Source organism: Martes martes (assembly GCF_963455335.1).
Source record: "Martes martes genome assembly, chromosome: 15".
NCBI classification, from domain to species: Eukaryota; Metazoa; Chordata; class Mammalia; order Carnivora; family Mustelidae; genus Martes; species Martes martes.
The window spans coordinates 1,952,853-1,967,780 of NC_137903.1; the positions used below are offsets into that span (position 1 = coordinate 1,952,853).

Here is a 14,928-nt window from a genome sequence, read left to right on the forward strand (position 1 = left end):
CTTCTGAGGACACATGGCCGGTCACGTGCTTCCTGGGCATTGACGAGAGCCCCTGGGAGGTGAGTTCCCTCCTTGTAACAGGCGAGGAAACTGAGGTTCGAGGCTTGGTAAACAACTTGTGCAAAATCTCTCTGGGACCGAGCTGAGACTCTGACTTATGTCCTTGCGTTCCAAGGCTATGCCTTTCCCTTCTGCACTTTGCTGTCTCCCAAAACTTTGATCGGGGATTGAACTCAGACCTCCAGCAGGATAGGCAAGGACTGTACTTCGGAAACATGGCTACCGTCAAGTCTTAGTGACTGAGACATCGTCTCCTCTGTCTTGGCGGCCCAAGAACAGGGTGCGGTTCTGTCCCATGTAGTGGCAACGGAGCGTGGGGGAGACGTCTGCCAGAATCCAGCACAGCACCTGGCCCATCGCCAGAATGCAGATAGAGTGTTAAACACATGAAAAAAACGGGGGGCTTGAGATCAAGAAAGCGATCTGTCTTTTACTGCACACAAAGTGGGTGAGGCCCTGGGCAGAGAAAGCCAGATCTAGTTTTCACCATGCCGTGGAGGTAAAAACAGCAATGTTTTACATGGTGCTGCCGTGGCTGTGGTCTTCAGGGGGATCTGAGAGCTGTGGTTCATCCGGCCCCAGAAAATGGGCATCCAGGAGCTCTCTAGCCTAGCCTCTTTTCTCTTCATACCAGAGCGCTGCACGAGAAGAACCCCCGTCCTCCACCCCAGCTGTGAAATTAGGCTAGATCTCAAAGTAAGCATCACTTCCTCCGGGAAGCCTTCCCTGAGCACCCCATGGTGGTTAGCAGCAAGGGTTAGCACCGGGGCCAGGATGCCCTCAGCCCTCTGCAGCCTGATCCTGCCCCTTCATTTACATCCCCCCCGGAGGGCAACCCCACAGTTACTCAGTAACCCAAGCCCTGGGCCCAAGCCAAGCACCGCTTGGGCCTCCCTAGGCCAGGGCAAGCAGCCCCCAACAGTTCACCTTGGCCACCCTCGTGTCCAGCTGCTTAGTGGAACCTGGAGAAGGGAGGTCCGAGATGGGGCAGACCCCCAGCCTGCAGCATGGGAGCAGGTCACAGACTCAGGGACCCCTTGGGGGAGGTGTGGGGTGGAGGGAGGGCTGAGAAACAAAGCCCCCCTGACACCAGAGCTTCCAGGCCCAGAGGAGGAAGGGGGAGGGCAGGGGCCCTGAGAGCGCTTAGATGGAGCCTCTTCCTTCTGGGTGGCGGGTCAGGGGAGTCCTCGCAGGTGGAGGCCTGTCGGGGGGACCTTCGGAAGGGGAGGCCTATCAGGATCCTGCCCTCTGCTGGGCCAGGGGTGACACAGGCTGGTACCACTATTTGTTAAAATATAATGATCTTTCCATACAGGTGGGCAAACAGATGCAACCCAGATGTCTACGCCCCACAGGCTGGCCGGGCTATTCTGGCCCTCTAGACCTCCCAATGTCCAGTAGATCCCGTAGAGGTCCCTCTAGACTTCCAGGACCCAGCTGTGTTACCCATGTTGACTAGAGTCTCGGGTCCTGGCCCCAGGCCCTGGCCCAGGGTTGCGACTGAGCGAATTGTTGTTGGATGCACGAATGAACCACGGAGGAGGGGGAGTCTGAGATCCGGAGGCATTCAGAGACTAAGAGAGACAACAGCTGAGACAGAGATGGGACAGGCTCCCGGAAGACGCTGGGAGGACCCAACCCACTCCTTCTGCTCTCGCCGGTTCTGCAGCTCATGAGGGCTCTTCCCCTTGTAGGGCCTGTCCAGACCCTGCCTGGGCAACCCAAAGAAGCCCCCACTCCCAGACGGTGCCCAGGAAGCAAGCCACATCCCTGGGGCAGAAGGCTGGGTCCGGGAGGGTACCCCAGATGAACCGTCCGAGAATCATTATCCAAAGGCTGCTGACCAGACATCCCCCCCCACCCCCCACCCCTGCAGTAGGAGCTAGAAAACAGCCTTCCTGCTGACCAAGTAGTGCCAGAGAGTTCCAGGCCATGGGTCAGGGGCCGAGGAAGGCCAGAGAGCCTGCTTGGGCTGCCGAGAGCTGTCCCACAGAGGCTGACCCCTGCCCTCCCAGGCCTGCTTGGCTGGTCACTTACTTAGGTCAGGAAGCTGGACACCTAGAATCCAGCAGTCCCCCAGAGCCCACGCGAGGCTGGAGACTAAAGCCGACGGTGGGAAGTGCAGAGGAGATGAGCTGCACAAAAGGCGGAGGGGAAGCATGGAAGAGGGTCAGGGATGGAACCGTCACACCTGTCCCTGTGCACTCCTGAGAAGGGGCAAGCCCCCTTGCTGGCAGGAGCCCCACCTGACATCTGCTGGGGGGAGTGGCTGGTCCCTGTGACCCTCGGCCACAGCCTCCAGGAACGGCAGCTCTTCCTTTGCAAACAGGGACGAGCCCCACCCACACAACAGCCCCCTCAGACCAGGCTGGGCAGCGGGGAGGACGGAGGGCTTCCCATCCCACCAGCCCCACTGAGACGCCGGTCAGCTTTTCTTCTTTGAAGCCCCTTGTGGCCTTCAGGTGTCAGAACCAACAGTGCCAGGGTCTTCCGCCCGCGAGAGCCCTCCAGTGGCCCCGCGCCCACGGGCTGAGGCCGTGTGCCTCAGCAGGGCCTTCAAGATCTTTCTAGACCCCCCACCCCCAGCTTCAGTCCCTGAACACCCTGGACACTCCCATGGCAGGTTTCCGTCTTTGCAGGTCCCCTTCTTGAAATGTCCCCTCCTCCTTCTTGGAATGCCCAATTTCTAGGTTGTCCTTCTAGAGCGCCCGAAGACACGACCTCCCAGGAAGCAGCTCATGTCTGTGCCCAACCTCATCCCGGCTCCCATGGGCTCTGCTGCCTCTCCTCCTGGGCCCCCTTGGGCTCTGTACTTCCTAAGGTCCCACGTTCACCGCAGTGGGAATTCAGTTCCCTCCTAGGTGCTCCTGGAGGGAGGGCTCATGCGGTTGTCTCCAAAGTCTGGCTCTCCATGGGCGTCAGTCAGTCTGTCCTTCCTGTCTGTCTCCCAGGACCCCAGCCAACGTAGACCTTGCCCATGGTAGAAGCGGCTCCTGACTCGGGGCTGAGAAGACCCTTCTCCAGCTAGCTTCCCTTCTTCCCAGCTGCTGAGGCAGAGGCCAGGTGTCCTCATCCCCGTGCAGGCGTCCAGGGAGCCCAGCTGTCACCGCGGCCAGCTGCTGGGCAGTCTGGGATGCAGACCGGGGTGGGAGGCCCAGAAGGCTTCGGGCCCAAGGGAAGGACTGTGCTGCTGAGGCCCAGACACCCCCAATCAGGTTAATCATCAACGCCCGGTCAGTCTCTTTGCCTCCGTTCTCCATCTGGCTTTTTCAGTTGGGAAAAGACTGAGAAAGCCCTCCACTGTCCCTGGCGTTAACCCCGGAGGGGCCAGGCCGGGGCCTTAAAGGGCCTCTTCCTTGGGAAACACTCTCTAAACTAACTCCACGTTCGGAGGGCAGGGTCCTCTCCTCCCCCCACTCCCACCGGCTCCTTCAGCTGTGCCCCATCAGGGCAGGTCGCAGGCCATCTCCAAGGACCTGTCCCAAGCCAAAGGGCGCGAGAGGCAGCTGGGCCAAGGGAGACAGGAACTGGGGGTCCTGATAACCCCCTCCCCGCCCGGACGTTATCCCACCTCAGGCCTCGGACACAGGCCTTCGCCACCCCGGTTCCGCACCTGCCGGGGCTGGGGCTTCGAGCTGTGGCGGAGCCTCGGCGTGGGCCGGGGTCTAGCTCCGGTGGGCGGGGCCTGGTGTCTGGGGGCGGGGCCTGGCTCCGGTGGGTGGGGCCGAGCCTCGTCGTGGGCCCGGGTCAGGCTCCGGTGGGCGGGGCCGAGCCTCGTCGTGGGCCCGGGTCAGGCTCCGGTGGGCGGGGCCGAGCCTCGTCGTGGGCCCGGGTCAGGCTCCGGTGGGCGGGGCCGAGCCTCGTCGTGGGCCCGAGTCAGGCTCCGGTGGGTGGGGCCGAGCCTCGTCGTGGGCCCGAGTCAGGCTCCGGTGGGTGGGGCCGAGCCTCGTCGAGGGCCCGGGTCAGGCTCCGGTGGGCGGGGCCGAGCCTCGTCGTGGGCCCGGGTCAGGCTCCGGTGGGCGGGGCCTGACCTGGGGGCGGAGCCTGGCCCCGGTGGAACCTGCCGCACGGAGCCGGGATAGTCCGCCCTGCGCGCCCCGAGCCGGAGCCGGAGCCGGAGCGGGAGCGGGAGCGGGAGCGGGAGCCGGAGCCGGAACCGGGGACTGGAAGCCCCTATCCATGGCCGGGTCCCCCCGCCGCGCCGCGGGCCGGCGACTGCAGCTGCCCCTGCTGTGCCTCCTCCTCCAGGGCGCCACCGCCATCCTCTTTGCCGTCTTTGTCCGCTACAACCCCGAAACCGATGCTGCCCTCTGGCACTGGGGCAACCACAGTCACGCGGACAACGAATTTTACTTTCGCTACCCAAGTGAGTGCGGGTGAGGGCGCGGGGAGCAAAGACCCCAAGGTCCGCGGTGTCTCGGGCGCCTCTACCCCAGGAGGGCAGCCCTCTCTCTCGGAGAGGAAGGTGCCCCAGATTCATAATGACAGCCTTTCACTGGTGTCTGCGGTGTCCGGGCATTGTGCCGGGGGCCGCACATGCATTATCTCCTTTAGTCCACGACGTGGACAAGGATGGGGAAACCCAGGCTCGAGGAGATTAGTTGGCTGCTTAAGGTCTGGGCTGCTAGAGTTGAGAGAGCAGGGATTCAAACCCAGATCCGAGCTGGAGGGGCTCCCTGTCTCCCCTCCCAGCTGGCTGATTGGGCTTTGCAGGGCCTCCACCCTGATCACAGGCAGAGAGTCCTCCCCGTAGGGAGTGGTGTGCGGAAGGTGATAGTGGCAGGTACTCGCTATGAAGGCAGCCAAGACTGGTGGCACTGAGGCATTTCCTCCCCAGCCACTCAAAGCTGGCCCTTCCGGAGTCAGAGAGAGAGAATGACACCACCACGGACCACAGCTCTGAGAAGGAAGCCTGGCAGGGTCATTAGCCCATTTCCTAGGGGAGGAAGCTGAGGTTCAGAGGGCCTGTGACCTGCCTGTGATCGCCCATCAGGTGAATGGCAGAGCAGGAACTAGGACTCGGGCTTCCCAAGCAACATCCCCTGCTGGGGACAGAGCCTCTCTCTCAAGGTTGGGGGCCCCCTCTTGCAGCTCAGACCCTGGGCAGCTGGGACCGAAGATACCAGCTCTCCCAACTTCATCACCATTGCTGGGCAGGGTTCCTCTCAGCCTCAGTTTTCCCCGTCTGGGCAACAGGGAGAAGGAAGCCTCAGTTTGCAGGCTGTACAGGCAAACAAGGCCCAGAGTGTGGGAGTCTCTTCTGTAAACCCTGGCCTGTCATTACCCTGCTTTTCCTACGCTGAGCTGGTGGCAGGCTGTCCCCACCTGACCCTCTCCCAGCCCCGACCCCGACGTAATGAGGCTGCCGATGCTGAGGGCATAGAGGGTGAGATGCTCTGCGCCCCAGCTAGAAGTGCCAGACCCCCAGGCCCCCAGCCATCCTCTGTGGGGGCGCTGCAGGTCCTCCCGTGTTTCACGTCAGCCCTCTCTGCACAAGGTGAGCCGCAGACGCTGCGATGGCAGGCTCCCGGGTCGTATATTTGCTCAGAGAGGTAGAGAGTTGGGAGCAAACAGCCCTCAGCCAGTTGCCCCTCTGTTTGGGGGGGGGGGCAGTGCTCTCCTGCAACACGCATCTCTCCCTGGGCTGCAGTAGGAGGTTGGGGGTGGGGATCCTACCTCTTTGATGTCCTAGGTTTCTATCCCTGTGGACTTGGGACCCTGGTATGGGGGGAGGTCGGGGCGGAGGGAAGAGTGAGGTCTCTGGAGCCGGGGGCTTTGATGAGCCAGGTCTTCCCTGCCCCTGAGTCCAGGGGAAGGGGTCAGGGCCAGAGGGAGGCGTAGCCACCGCCCTTTGGTTCGGGAGATGAAAGGGAGTTCTGCAGCTGGTGTTGAGCCGTGGGGCTAACCGGTGCCAAGGGCACGGCCGCTCCGAGGGTCCGTCTGACCTCTCGCTGTGGGAGGGGCCCTCAGAGCCCATCTGGTCCACTCCCCTCAGGTGTGCAGAGACAGCCAGAGAGCTCAGGGAGCTACCCAAGATCACACAGCAAGTCAGCCAGGCTTGAGCCAGGTCTCCTGGCCGCGCAGCTGCTGCAGCCTCTCATGTCCCATGAGGCAAGTCACGGAAATAAGAAAGAGGAGAAAAGACAGGTTGATGGGGGCACAGCCCTAGCCAGGAGAAAGAGTCTCAGAAAACGGTGTGGGCAGGTCCTGTGTCACATGCCTCTGAGAGCTTAGCTCTGGGGAGAAGGGTTTAGGACAGATAGAATCGGGATCTTCTTGGAAGACGTGGGGGAAGGGGGATGTGACTGGGACCAGAGTGGTTTGTGACCTCTGGGAGGAGGAGGGAGTCGAGTGTGAGAGGAGGTGGACCCCCAGGTCACTACTCCCTCTCCTCTGCTGGGCGTGTTTATAGCTCCACTTTACAGATGAGGAAACCAAGGCTCACAGAGGTTAAGTGACTTGTCTGTGGTCACCCAGTCCAGCTCTAATGGTCCCCTTGTTCCTTGTTATTTTGCTCAGGAGCCAACGAGTGGATTGGGCAGGAGCAGTCAGGGAAAGAGGGAGGGTAATGGGTATCTCTAGGGGAAGTTTATCTTCTCTCCAACCAAAGGTGCGTGGGTTTGGTGGCCACAGCCAATGGAGAGTCTGCGGAATGTCCCGCGGTGAAGGAGATTTCTTAATGTTTAGACTCCAGTTGAAAGGTCAAGGGACTGAGTTTTGATTGAAAACAAGCCCAGAGCAGGAGATATAAATATTATTGCCATTTAAGACAAGTGCTGGGGCAGTTTCTGCTCGTCAGGGTCATGGAACCCAGCAACCCAGTCCCCTTTGCCGTCCTGCTGTCCTTGGACAAAAGAACAGACATGGCAACCCCTTTACTGTTTCCCACAAGGAGGAAAGAAGCCAGGCAGCGAGGCCTCAAGGAACTTAGGGTGCAGGCTGTCCTCCAGGCGGTTCTTCTCCGTTTCTGCTGGGTTTTACGGTCTGAGAGGGAGGAGAGAGCTGGTGATTCGGGAGCGCACAGGGCTGGAGAAGTGGCACGATGCTGGGGACATTTAGCAAAGGCAGTGGACCCCAGACCCTTACCCCTTTGGCAGCTGGGGGTGGGGGGCAGCTGAGCCCCAGACCTCTGCTTCCGGCGCCCACCCAGCCGTCTGCCAGGGGCTTGCAACCTCCTTTCCTGTCAGCCCACACCCAGCACAAGAAAAGTGTACTTCTCTTGAAGTTGCGGATCGCGTGTACAGTCCAGTAATACACTTTTGGCCTCTGTTGGTGCTTCTTCAGACGAAACAAAAAGGGGACCGTGATTTTTTTCCTTTATGATCTCCCTCTCTCTACAAGAGATCTGAGGTCGTTTACAACAAACACATAATGAGGACGAGAAAAGAAAAGCCGAGAAGCAATCATAAATAATGAACAATAGTCATCAGGAATGAGTGCCTCAGTTGTCCCAGCTGCAATCCTGGTGTGGCTCTGAGCTTCCAGGCGGCCAAGAGAAAAGGGAAATACAATCAGTTATGTGTTCTCTCCAGAGGCTAGGAGGGCTCCCGAGAGTGGTTCCCTGGTTCTCTGACGTCTGTGTTGAACGCTCCGTGAGGGCAGGTGCAGCGGCAGCTGCGGTGACAGCCGTGTCCCCAGAGCCTGGTGCCCCAGTTCTTAGTAAAATTCTGTAAGGGGAATGCGGGGGAAGCATCTGGGGGCCCTGGGGGAAGTGACATTTGCTAGGACTAAGTTTCCAAGGGAGATTTCTTACGTGGAGCTCTAAAAGGGGAGTTTAGGGTCAGAGGTGACCCCGTTTCTCAATAGCTTGTTGACACTGTGTGATTTCTGACCGCACTCATGACACTCCTTCTCTAGCATTTCTCAGTTAGAGCCAAAGACACCGCGCGGAATTCCTCCAGAAGACCGAGCAGGGCCTGCCGGCTGCGAGCCGCACTAGGCCACGTCTCAAACCCTGTTTACACGGAGTGGGAGAGGGGTGCAGGCACACACGGACACCGAAGCAAACCGTTTCCGTGTATCGCATCCCCAGCGTCCCTGTAGCCGTTTGTATCAGCCTCGTCTATTACGCAAGCAGAAAGCCTCCAATCTCCCTGCCCAGAAACCTCACGGACACTGTGTGACACTGTGTGTGATGAATCCAACCAATTCATCTATAAAATTAACATACGCAGATTATAGAAAGAAACACACAAAAGAGCAGAACCCTCCTGCCCTGAGCCTCTGTATGGCACAGATCCAGGGGTCCCCGTTGGCACTGTGTCCCAGCAGCCCCGCCCCTCTGTTCCTGTCCCCGTCCCTGTCCCCGTCCCTGAGGAATTCTCTGTTCACAATTGGAGCTATTTCCCCCCAAAAAAATAAATAAATAAAGTTGTTTCATAAATTGTTTTTAAAAAGTTTAAAATCCTCAAAATGGAGAGAGGCACAGATTCTGAAGTCTGAGGGATGGAGGTTAGACACGGAGGAGGACTCCCGCAGAAAGGGGAAAATTGGACGAAGTGCGAAGGGGGAGCCAATTTGGAGCCCGGGGGCAGGGGCCACCGCAGGGGAGAGCTCGGGCAGGAGAGCCCCTTCAGGTGTGGGAGGACAGGCCAGAGGAGAGAGCAGGAGGCTGGGCTCCCAGCTCCCACATGGGGTCAGCGGGGGGCGGGCCAGGGGGTGACCCAGGCTGGGGGTCTGACCCAGGCTGGGGGGTCCCTGCCGCAGCTGGGGGTCTCAGAGGGCCGGTCGGCCCCAGCCTCTGGCTGCTCTGGCTGGCGAGGGCTGACCCCCCCACCCCAGGCAGGGCGGCTGGCTGCTGGGGTGGGCGGGCGCCAAGCAGCTGCGAGTGCCCCCGCAGGTTTCCAGGACGTGCACGCCATGGTGTTCGTGGGCTTCGGCTTCCTCATGGCCTTCCTGCAGCGCTACGGCTTCGGCAGCGTGGGCTTCACCTTCCTCCTGGCCGCCTTCACCCTGCAGTGGTCCACGCTCGTCCAGGGGTTCCTGCACTCCATGCATGGGAGCCGCATCCGTGTTGGCGTGCAGAGGTGGGCAGTGGCGGGCTCCCGGCTCCTCCCGGGTCCTGGGCTAGCTGGGAGGCCCCTGCCTGGTGGGGAGAGCCAGCCCCAGCCCTGTCCTTCAGTCGGCTCCCAGACCTGCGGGTGCTGCCCCCGGGGCCTGCCTGCTCCCTCGGCCGCCCGCCTGCACACCCGGCCACACCTGGCCCTTTCTTTAAGCCCCTTCTTACCCAAGGGCTGTTGGGCGCATGGACAGCTTCCTGGAAAAGGATGGGGTTCAGGGGCGTTCCTGGTTCAGGATCTGGTCCTTCTGCCCCTTGTGGGCTTCGCACTCCACGTCCCAGAACCTCCACGAGACTGCTTTCCTCATCCACGAGTGGGGGCCACGGGAGCCCTTCCCACCCACCAGGGAAGGGCCCAGACGCCGGTGCTCCCTGCCTCCCGCCCTGACCCGGGCCCGCAGGGCCACCCTTGCCCACCCCCCACCCTTCTGTCTCGTATCCCCAGCATGGTCAACGCAGACTTCTGTGCGGCGGCTGTGCTCATCTCCTTCGGCGCCGTCCTGGGCAGGACTGGGCCTGCTCAGCTGCTGCTCATGGCCCTGCTGGAGACCGTGCTGTTTGGGATCAATGAGTTTGTGCTCCTCAGCCTCCTGGGGGTGAGTCGATGGGGCTGGTCAGGGCGAGGCCCCAAGCAGGGAGGGCATGGGGCCGGGTGGGGTGGGTGGGGGCAGACGGCTGCCCCTACACGTCTGCTCTACCTCCCCAGGTGAAGGACGCGGGAGGCTCCATGACTATCCACACCTTCGGGGCCTACTTCGGGCTGGTCCTCTCTCGGGTCCTCTACCGGCCTCAGCTGGAGAAGAGCAAACATCGCCAGGGCTCCATCTACCATTCCGACCTGTTCGCCATGATTGGTGAGGCTGGCCTGGGGCGGGGGGAGGGGGCCTGGAGAGGACCACCTCCAGGCGAGGTCTCGGGGTGCTGCCTACAGTCCTTGGGGTCCCGCTGGGCTCTCCCTTCCAAGAGCCCGGGGTCTGTGCTCAGCATTGTCAGAGGGTTTGTTTTTATTTTGTTTTCGACATGTTCTTGGAACTCAGTCCTGGGGTGTTCACACGCCCCAGACCCATTCCCCAGCCCCAAACTAAGTCTGATGGCACCAGTCCCTGCTTAAAACCCTTCAGCCTCCACCCCAAGTCAGAAGCCAGGCTCAGCCCAGCACAGCTGCCCCCCACCATTCTCCCCAGCTACTACCTCCAGGACTCTGCCCCTCACGCTGCCCCCCGGGCGATTTCCCAGAGGTCCCTGCATGCCCGGGGTGCAGGGAGAGGTCATGGGTCCCTCCTGGGAGCAGTCGGGGCTGACCGTCACCACCACCTCCCCCTTCCAAGCACATGCCTCTACCTTGGCCCCTGCTCCCATCTCTGCCTTCACAAACAAGGCGGGGAAGGAAATGGAGATTTTATTTTTTCATAGGTGGTACTGAAGAGTGGCCAGAGTGCCTATGCCCCCACAAAAAGGCTGGCTCTGCATTTTTAAAAAAAGATTTTATTTGAAAGAAAGACAGAGACAGTGACAGAGAGCGCAAGCAGGGAGGAGAGGACTGTGGGGCTCGATCCCAGGACCCCGGGATGATGACCCAAACGAGCCAAGGGGGCGCTCAGCCCACTGAGCCTCCCAGGTGCCCCTGATTTTGTGTTTCTCACTCACCTCCAGGTCTGTGGTGAAATGGGATGGATATTTTGGCTGGAAGTCGGGGGCTCCCTCGGGAAGGCATGCTTCCCCGGGAGGCTTACCCCCAAGCTCTCCTCTGTGCCCCCCATTTAGGCACCATCTTCCTGTGGGTCTTCTGGCCCAGCTTCAACTCTGCGCCCACCGTGCTGGGGGACGGGCAGCACCGGACAGCACTCAACACGTACTACTCCCTGACGGCGAGCACCCTCAGCACCTTTGCCTTGTCGGCCCTGGTCGGGGAGCGCGGCCGGCTGGACATGGTAGGGGTGGAGGCCTCGGGGAGGCCGAGGGACGGGTCGGGGGAGGAGCATTCTGAGACCTGGTAAGGCCTGTTTTCCAAGGGAACAGGACGCAGCACAGGCCCGGGGCCCAGATGTGCAGGGTCCTCGCAGGAGGAGACTGCGGGACAGCTGGAGGGTTAGAGGTCAGTCGGCAGAGGGACTTCTAGAGGCAGATGCCGCTGTGTTGCACGGGGTGGGGCCGGGCAGGGCGTGCCATCCGGAAGGGCCTCCCATGCCCCCCTCCCCGGTGCTGCCCCAGGTCCACATCCAGAACGCTGTGCTGGCCGGAGGGGTTGTGGTGGGGACAGCAGGTGAAATGATGCTGACGCCCTTTGGGGCCCTGGCAGCTGGCTTCCTGGCTGGGACGGTCTCTACGTTGGGATACAAGTTCTTCACGGTATGGACATCTCCCGGGGCCCTGGGCAGAGCACGGGGCGCTCAGCGCCTTTCCTCCCCCATCTCCAACAGCCCAGGGCATGGGGCACTCAAGACTCATGACAGGTGTCCTGTCCTCCAGCCCATCCTCGAGGCGAAATTCAAAGTCCAAGACACATGTGGTGTCCACAACCTCCACGGGATGCCTGGAGTCCTGGGAGCCCTCCTGGGGGTCCTTGTGGCTGGGTTGGCCACCCACGAAGCTTATGGAGAAGGGTGAGTCCTCACCATCCCTGACCCTCCCCAAGGTCATTATCCCCGCAGGGTGACCTCACTCACTCTCTTCCTCCTTTTGTGGACCAACACAAAAAGCATTATTTTCATTCATTCGTTCCTGAATAATGACAGGAAGAGGTAATGACCCTTGGGACCAAAAGAGATCCTCAGACTGAGTTCTCAAAGTGTCTAGGGGTCTGCAGACCCACGAGGGTGACAGGGTGTTCTGGGCTCCCTCGAGGTCCTTTGGCTGCATGAGACCATGCAATGCGCTGGCGTCCTGACCCTGGGCTCCAGCCCTGTGTCCCCCCACCCCCTCTCCCTGCAGCCTGGACAGCGTGTTTCCACTCGTAGCCGCGGGCCGGCGCACCACCACGTCCCAGGCCATCTACCAACTCTTCGGGCTGTTGGTTACACTGACGTTTGCTTCCGTGGGTGGGGGCCTCGGAGGTGAGTGACCTTGGCTTTGGTGGGAGGCTGGCAGGAGATCTGCGGGGCGCAGAAGACAGAGGAGGGCTGTCCCCCGGGGGACTGGCCAGTGGATCACACGCCCTTGACGTTCGTTGGCTCAGATAATTAGGGAGCACCTGCACAAAGCACCTGCTTTGTGCCGGGTGTGGGGTGGGGTAGTAGAGTTCAGGGGTAACCTCATCTGGAAGTGGGCACCTGTTCCCTCCTGGTGCCCAGAGGAGGTGGGGAGCCGGCCAGGGACCGAGTTGGTGTCCTCTCCGGGTCTGGGGCTTCCCTGCACTGCCCACTCCACCCACCAGAGGGCAGCCCGACCTCAGGCTGAGGTCCTGAAGGGGCCTCTGGGCTCTGGTTTGGGGCAGGGGCAAGGGGCGGGAGCTGGGGGTTGGGAACCCAGATCCATCCATGGAAGCAGACTGCCCCCTGATGCCCGGTCAGGTGGTCCTTCCCGACGTCTCGACTCGCTCCTGGTGGCCTTCAAATAAAACCGATGACTCAGTACCCCCAGCCCTCCCTGCTCTCCCCGCGAGATTCTCGTGCCCCAACGTCGATTTGTTCCCTCGCATAATCTCTTACTTACTCAGTGGACACTCTCTGCACCCCTCCTGCGGGGAGGGAGGCCGCAGAGAGCTCAGGAGCTGTGTCACAGCGGCGTCACGATAGGGTCTGCGACGTTCTGTAGGAAGGAGGGAGGCACCGGACTTCTCCCCTATGCCCTGGGGGTCAGGTCCAGCTCACAGGGCTGCAGCGGGGACCCAGGAAGGGCCTTGCTGAGCCCTTGGCACCCGGTCTGACGCACAGTAGGGCTCCCCCAATCTGGCTGTGACCTGTCTGTGGCAGGTGTCCTGTGGAGCCCTTGGGCCTCCCAGCCCCTCACACCCACCCCTACCCCCCACCAGGCCTCCTGCTGAAGCTGCCCTTCCTGGGCTCCCCTGCGGACTCCCAGTGCTACGAGGACCAAGTTTACTGGGAGGTGAGGTGCCTGCAGCCCCTCAGACCCAAGCCCTCCCTCCCGGCCTCACCTCGATGATCCCGCCTGCCTCTTTCCTTCCTGCCGGCTCCTTCTCCTCTGGGGGACTCCTCCCGCCCCAGCTGTGGTCCTCAGCCCCCGGGGCTGTCCCTTCACCTGCTCCCCCACCCCTGCCCTCCAGGTGCCTGGGGAGCCGGAGGAGGAAGCCCAGGGCCCTCTGAGGGCGGCGGAGCCGGACAGCCGGGCCTGACTTGCCTCCAGCCCTTGAGAGAGGACGCTCTCCTTTTAGAAGATGCTGACCGGCCACCGGCTACCGTAGGGAAGTTCTTTTCTAGCTCCTGTCCCTCCCGCTGCAAGAAAGGCTGAGAGCCGTCTGCGGCCTGGGGACAGGGCGGTGGATGGTGGGGAGATGGGGGGGCCGCACCTGGCAGAGGTCGAGGGAGACCTCACCCCCCCCACCCCTCGGCCTGTCTACTGAGGCAGCTGAAGCGGCCGTTTCAGTGCGGTGTGTGCCAGGCCCGGCTATCGGGGCGATAAACACCACCCACACCAAGGACTCCGACTCCTTTTTTGTGCACTGGGCATGTGAGGAGCTCCTCTCTGGCTCTGACACACAACGTTGGAACATTGGACCTCGGGGCCAGCGAGCTCCCTCCTCCCTGGGCCCATGGTTCTCCCTCTAGGAAGCCGAGTTCCACCAGGTGGGTGCGCAGCCGAGGCTTGCTTGCCTCCAGGGACGGGGAGCTCATTCTCTCCCCAAAAGTCCGTGTGTCCCAGGACAGCTGGCGCTGCTGGCCAGGTCCTCCTGCCCCAGAACGGCAGCCGCGCCCACTCCTGACTTGGGCAGGCGCCTGCGGGGCCGAGAAGGGGAAGAGAGAGTTGTTTGCCTCGGGGTCCCTGGAAGTAGCCGGCAGCCAGGTGCCCCTTTCTGCCCCTGCTGGCGTGAGGCCCCTGGAGTGGGAAGCGCCCCGGAGCGGCTGCGGGAGGGAAGGCAGCCCCTGGCCTGACCTCCTCTGACCACCAGAGGGCACTCCGGGCCCGGCGCCGGAGCCGGTGTCCGTGACCCTCGGGCCCCTCACCCCCAAACCCGCATCCTTCCCGGAGGCTCCCACTCTGCTCCCCAGCATGCCTGCCCCGTGTCTGTGTTGAGCCCCCCGTGTGTCAGGCGGGCTCTAGGGCTTCAGAGGTCGTGCGACAGAGAAGCCCCCCAGCAGCGGGCGGGAGGGCCGGGACCCCTCCACCCCAGCCGGCCCTTCCTCCGGACTTCGGGCAGGAGCTGGGCGGAGCGCAGACTCTCCCTCGAGACCAACAGCCATTCAGACCCAGGGACCCCGGGGGTCAGGGGCAGAGGGTGCCCCCAGCGGGCGTCCTCCTCACTACGGTGGGGGATGGAGTTTGGCTGGGGAGCGAGGGGGAGGGGAGGAGCACAGAGAGCCCCAAGGGACAAGCACTCCAGGGGACCCGTCCCTGCCCCAGGGGCCCATCAGCTTTGTCCTTCCTCCTTGGAGGCCCCCATGACTGGCCAGGGTGGGCGGGTCATGGGGAGGCCCCTGAGCTAGGGCAGAAGCCCCTGAGCTAGGGCAGAAGGATGACGGCCCAGATGGCAGTAGGCTCTCCATCCTGTCAGCCCCGGCGGGGATGGGGGGCTTGAGGGAGAGCTGAGGCCACATCCTCCCCCCACTCCCTAGGGCCTCAGCTCCCAGCCCTGTGCTGGCCCAGGTCCAGTTGCTGAACTGGAGCCCCCCTGGAGCCCCCCCCCCCCCCGCAGT

General features: G+C 62.1%; 1 protein-coding gene across 1 annotated transcript; it reads left to right on the forward strand.

Moving 5' to 3' along the window:
• Positions 1-4,141: 4,141 nt before the first annotated feature.
• On the forward strand, positions 4,142-13,714 carry RHBG (Rh family B glycoprotein). The gene is made up of 10 exons (XM_080825148.1): positions 4,142-4,426; positions 8,900-9,086; positions 9,564-9,714; positions 9,825-9,972; positions 10,883-11,049; positions 11,330-11,467; positions 11,588-11,721; positions 12,050-12,171; positions 13,089-13,162; positions 13,341-13,714. Exons 1-10 carry the CDS (start codon positions 4,240-4,242, stop codon positions 13,407-13,409), a joined length of 1,377 nt encoding a protein of 458 aa, XP_080681274.1. The 5' UTR covers positions 4,142-4,239; the 3' UTR covers positions 13,410-13,714.
• Positions 13,715-14,928: the final 1,214 nt, after the last annotated feature.

Bases quoted from the DNA above. Each gene is read 5' to 3' on its own strand.
- RHBG (XM_080825148.1), top strand. From the start codon at position 4,240: ATGGCCGGGTCCCCCCGCCGCGCCGCGGGCCGGCGACTGCAGCTGCCC. The intron at 11,468-11,587 runs GTATGGACATCT...CCTGTCCTCCAG, and splicing joins TGGGATACAAGTTCTTCACG to CCCATCCTCGAGGCGAAATT. The intron at 11,722-12,049 runs GTGAGTCCTCAC...CTCTCCCTGCAG, and splicing joins CACGAAGCTTATGGAGAAGG to CCTGGACAGCGTGTTTCCAC.